The sequence below is a fragment of the Octopus bimaculoides genome, chromosome 11, assembly GCF_001194135.2.
Source record: "Octopus bimaculoides isolate UCB-OBI-ISO-001 chromosome 11, ASM119413v2, whole genome shotgun sequence".
Classification (NCBI taxonomy): Eukaryota; Metazoa; Mollusca; class Cephalopoda; order Octopoda; family Octopodidae; genus Octopus; species Octopus bimaculoides.
The window spans coordinates 67441534-67447264 of NC_068991.1; the positions used below are offsets into that span (position 1 = coordinate 67441534).

A 5731-nucleotide genomic window follows, 5' to 3' on the forward strand; every position below is an offset into this window, starting at 1 on the left:
GACTTGAAACCATGGTACAGAATATAGATTGGTAAAAGTTTTTTATTTTTCATTTCCTTTCGAAATTATCCCTAACTTTTGTGGTATGTAGTATTTTTGCTGCTATTTCTAGCGAGTAGATGTCCTATTATAGGCGTCTCTGCATTTCTAATGAATAATACATAGTCTATTGACTGTTTTTACTCTCGCTAGGCCACTGGTGGTAAATAAAATTTCTAAAATTTTCTTTGCCACCCTATAATTTATTAATATATATATATATATATATATACATACATGCACACATACATTCACACACAAACACATACAACAAACAGTTTCCATCTACCAAATTCACCTAAACGGCATTGGTCAGCCCAGAGTCATTGTAGAAAACACTTGCCCAAAGTACCATGTTTACTGGGATTGAACCCAAAACCACATGGTTGCAAAGTGAGCTGCTCTAAACCACACAGCCATGCCTGAGCCTGTGGCTTCTTAATCACACAGCTTTAGTTACAAAATCTTTATAAAATATAATTATTTACTTAATAGAAACAAAACAAAACAAATATAAATGAAGCCTTTAAAATAAATTCTCTATAATGAAGAGAAATGGTAAAAAGAAACAACTTATTTTTTTATTAGAACTGTGGTTAATTCCATAAGAAGACTAACATATGCCTTTGATTTTATATGGCCGCTGCTTAGTCAAATAAATCCCCACCACTGCTATCCTAGGCAGGAAAAGAATCACAGCGGTTGTCAATAATAGAAAAATAATGACCGTGGTGAGGAGAAAGAAAGCAGTCGAATCTGTAAGTTTTCATTTCCGTAACTGACATTTCTGGTTTCCTTAATAGTTTACATTACAAGCAATAACAGATGGATCAACTCGTTTCTAGGATAGCAGCAATTAGCTACAGTTCTTAGATCAGTAATAAATGGTGGAATTTTCTCAAGAGAATTCCTTTCACTCATGTCAACTGAACAAGAGTCTTGTTATAAGACAACGCTCCAGAAATAATCATTTTAATGTCCATTTTTCTGTGTCTGCATGGATTGAATGGAGCTCAATGAAGCAGATTTTCTACAGCTAGATGCTCTTTCTGTTGCCAACATTCGTTTTCAAGCATCATAATATTTTCTAATGGCCAGACATAGCTCTATCATACAAACTTCCTGGTTTAAAATGATCTAAATCAAAGCCTTCTATGAAAATTACATATGTTGCAAACAGTTGAATAATCCTTTCTACTGAAGGCACAAGGCCTTGAAATTTTGGAGGAGGGGACTAGTTGATTACATTGACCCCAGCGTTTCACTGGTATTTAATTTATCGACCCCGAAAGGATGAAAGGCAAAGCCGACCTTGGCAGAATTTGAACTCAGAATGTAAAGACAGACGAAATACTGCTAAGCATTTCACCTGCTAACGATTCTGCCAGGTTGCCGCCTTACACCTGTTTAATAACGACAGACTTATTTTAACAAGTTCTTCATTATTTTTTTCAATTAATAAATTCTTCATTATTTTTTCAATTAAGAAAACAAATTGGAGGCGCAATGGCCCAGTGGTTAGGGCAGCGGACTTGCGGTCATAGGATCACGGTTTCGATTCCCAGACTGGACGTTGTGAGTGTTTATTGAGCGAAAACACCTAAAAGCTCCACGAGGCTCCGGCAAGAGATGGTGGCGAACCCTGCTGTACTCTTCCACCACAACTTTCTCTTACTTCCTGTTTCTGCTGTGCCTGTAATTCAAAGGGTCAGCTTTGTCACACACTGTGTCACGCTAGATCTCCCCGAGAACTACGTTAAGGGTACACGTGTCTGTGGAGTGCTCAGCCACTTGCACGTTAATTTCATGAGCAGGCTGTTCCATTGATCGGATCAATTGGAACCCTCGACGTCGTAAGTGACGGAGTGCCAACAACAACAACAACATTTGTCATTGGGCTGTGGCCATTATGGATTTAGTTGAACAAATTGGCCACAGTACTTATTTTTCAAGTCTGGTACATATTTTATCAAACTGCTAAGTTATGAGGATGTAAACAAAACAATGCTGGTTGTTATGTGGTGAGGAATGACAAACACAAACACACACACACACACACATATATATAGTTGAAATTTACAGAAAAACAAAAGATGAAGATAGGTGTATGAACAACAAGCAGATGTATTAGCTTGACACTTGGGAAAGTGAGAAAGTGTTTTACATTTTGAGCCTATGCTCTTCAACAGAAAGGAATAAGAGAAAATAAATAGGGAGAGAATAAAAAAAACTTGTGGATTTAGCGATCAAGCATGGCGACTGTATGTATGTGTATGTATATATATATATATATATATACACACACACACACATACATACATACATTGAGCTTTCATACAGTTTCCATCTACCACATTCATTCACAAAGCACTGGTTGAGCTGGAGCTACAGTAAAAAGCACTTGCCCAAAGTACCATGCTGTGGGACTGAACCTGAAACTGCATGGCTGTAAAGGCAACTTCTGAACCACACAGCCATACCTGTTTATTATTAATTCATAGATATTCTGCTGAGATTGATTTTGCCTTTCATTCTTTCAGAGTTGATAAAATAAATACCAGCTGAGTCCTGGAGTGAATGTAATCAACTGGACCCCTCCCCTAAAATTTCAGGCCTTGTGCCTATAGCAGAAAGAATTTATTCATTCATAAACGCCTTTGCCAGTATCGCCTGACTGGCCTTCGTGCAGGTGACACATAAAAGCACCTACTACACTCTCTGAGTGGTTGGCGTTAGGAAGGGCATCCAGCTGTAGAAACTCTGCCAAATCAGATTGGAGCCTGGTGTTGCCATCCGGTTTCACCAGTCCTCAGTCAAATCGTCCAACCCATGCTAGCATGGAAAGCGGACATTAAACGATGATGATGATGATGATGATGATAAATGAATGAAACAACATTGTAATGTGCTATTTTTATTACCTCTGCCTTAATGAGGGCGAGGGTATTGTTTTCAGTCGTGTTTGTTCGTTTGTCTGTGGACAAGATATCTCAAGAACTGCTGGATGGTTTCAGATGAATCTTTCAGGGATGTTTGGCCTCGTGACTGGCACAACTGATTAGATTTTGGGATTGATCCAGTACTGGACAATGATTCTGGATTATTTTTCCAGTTTGTTTTTACTTAATTTTTGAGAGCGGTCAGTTTCACTTTTAGTATTCTCGTTTGTGAGAGCAGTTGAGTTTATTTCTGATATTCTCATTTTAAAAACCATCTTTGGCTAATCGTTGAGAGGACGTTAGCATTGCTTTGGCAGAGGTTTGCGCTCTGAGTGCTTTTGTTGTTTTTGTTATACAATTTTAAAATAATGAAGTTTCAAAATTAAGCTTTTAAATTTCCTCTTTGTTGATTGTTTTAGTACAGTAGAAGTCATCATCATCATCATCATATGAAAATTACTGAACAAAAACAGGGCGAGATAAAAGATATAAAAAAAAAGGAGAACAGAAAATAAATGAAGGTAATAAAAAAAATCAAAATTTACCTGTTCAAGTTTGGAAAACAAACTATCTGTTACATTTATAGTACCATGGAGGGTAGGGGTAAAACCTGCTGCCAATAACAATCTCCAAGAAAGGAATTCTTCACTGTCAATTTCAACACTTTCAGGGTTTTCTAAAATGTATTTTGAAAGATTTACAGATACAAGTTCTGTCATTTCTTCGGAAGTAATCCATGCTCCATATGACAATAATATTTTTATCTTTTCCAAAGCATTGTGTGCAAATGCAAATATTAATGGCTTCTGCTTCTTCCAGCTACTACCCCGATTCACATTTGCTCCATATTGTAGCAACAGCTCAACAACTTTAGGGTCCACCGATTCAATCATGCATGCACACCCTAATGCAGTACAGCTATTTTCATCAAGCAGATTTGGGGACATTCCAGATTCCAGTAAATCCTTAACGATGTCATAATTAGAAAACTGAACGGCACTGGGCAAACAAGTTGCTTCCTTTGATTGTTGGCCATCAGCTTCCAGTAGCAACTTGGCTATATGTATGGGTGGAGGTATATAAATAGTCTTTTGTTCATCACCAGCAAAGCTCGAATGAGTATGGCAACAAAACCAGTTATTTGCATTCCTAGAAGTTACTTTCATTGGTGTATTCAATAGATATGATGAGGTATTTATTGTACAGCCAGACTTCAAGAGCAGTTTCACGAGCTCAATGTTGTTATTCTTACAAGCGATACAGATCGGAGTGCTGCCTTCGTTATCAACCGAATCGATGTTTGCACCATTGGAGATAAGCAAGTCTGTAATTTTTAGAGACAAACTGTTTTCAGGTTGTGTATCACATATCAAATGAAGTGGTGTCTTGCCGTCTTGACAAGCCAAATTAACATCAACATTTGATTGTATTAATTTCATAATACTATTTACATCCAAATCAATACAAGCCTTGCACAATGGAGGCCAGTTGCTTTCCATGCTACGATGCTCACTCAGGTGGAACTTGTACAGCTCCATATCCATGAAATTATCAACTGTAATGTATTCCATCTTTTAGTTTCGAAAGTTTTTCCTGTTGTAGAAACTTATACTTCTTCTTTATAGTCCAGAATTTACTGAATGCAGAGTAGCAGGCACCATAATATAAGATGTCAGTCAGAGGTTTCTGTAAAAGAAAGAAATATGAAAGAAATATCATCATCACCATCATCATGATCATATTTGTAAGAAGAAATATATAAAATCATCACCATCATCGTTTAATGTCCGTTTTCCATGCTAGCATGGGTTGGACGATTTGACTGAGGACTGGTGAACCAGAAGGCTGCACCAGACTCCAATCTGATATATATATAAATATATGTAAATATATGAAATATATAAAATCATCATCATCATCATCATCATCATCATCACCATCATCATTGTTTAATGTCAGTTTTCCATGCTAGCATGGGTTGGACGATTTGACTGAGGACTGGCGAACCAGATGGCTACACCAGACTCCAATCTAATATATATGTAACTATATGTAAATATATGAAATATATGTAAATATATGAAATATATGTCCTATATGTAAATATATTCACAATATATTTGTATACTGTATCAATAATGCTATTGCTAGAAAATATGAGTGACTAAAAGGCATTTGTGGAGTTAATGAGCTGACAAGGGTTAGGGTTAGTTACAAGGGAGAGGCAGAGAACTAGCAAAATACTTGCTACAGTCCAAATATGTGATGTGCCTCTGGTATCCAACTATTAAAGGGGAGACAATCTCTTCTAGATTAAGTTAAGTTGAAGCGAACTTAAAAGTTTGGTATTCACATAAGACTAAAGTAGAAGGTGTACAGAGTGTACACAATGTTGTCTTTCCTACACATAGAGTTATTAAAGTTTCTAGTTGTTGGTAGCCATTGATAGTGCTGTTTCATCCTTCTTTGGAATCATTAGCATGGCATACTACATCATCATTTAACATCTGTTTCCCATTGGACGGTTTGATTGAAAACTGGTAAGCTGGGGAGCTGCACTAGGTTCCAGTCTGATTTGGCATGGTTTCTACTGCTGGATGCCCTTCCTAACGCCAACCACTCTGGGAGTGTAGTGGATGCTTTTTACATGCCAGTCACAAAACACTGGCATCGACAAGGACTATGATCTCACTTGGCTTGAGAGGTCTTCTCATGCATGGTATATTCTTTTCTAATCTAAGCCCAAAATTTTT

General features: G+C 37.1%; 1 protein-coding gene across 1 annotated transcript in view; it reads right to left on the reverse strand.

The window, feature by feature from the left end:
• Positions 1-5731, reverse strand: part of LOC106876708 (ankyrin repeat and SOCS box protein 8) — a 30014-nt gene that overhangs the window by 4480 nt on the left and 19803 nt on the right. Inside the window, exon 2 of the mRNA XM_014925372.2 lies at positions 3524-4664. Coding sequence (XP_014780858.1) covers positions 3524-4549 — 1026 coding nt within the window. The 5' untranslated portion in view covers positions 4550-4664. The remainder of the gene's footprint in view (positions 1-3523; positions 4665-5731) is intronic.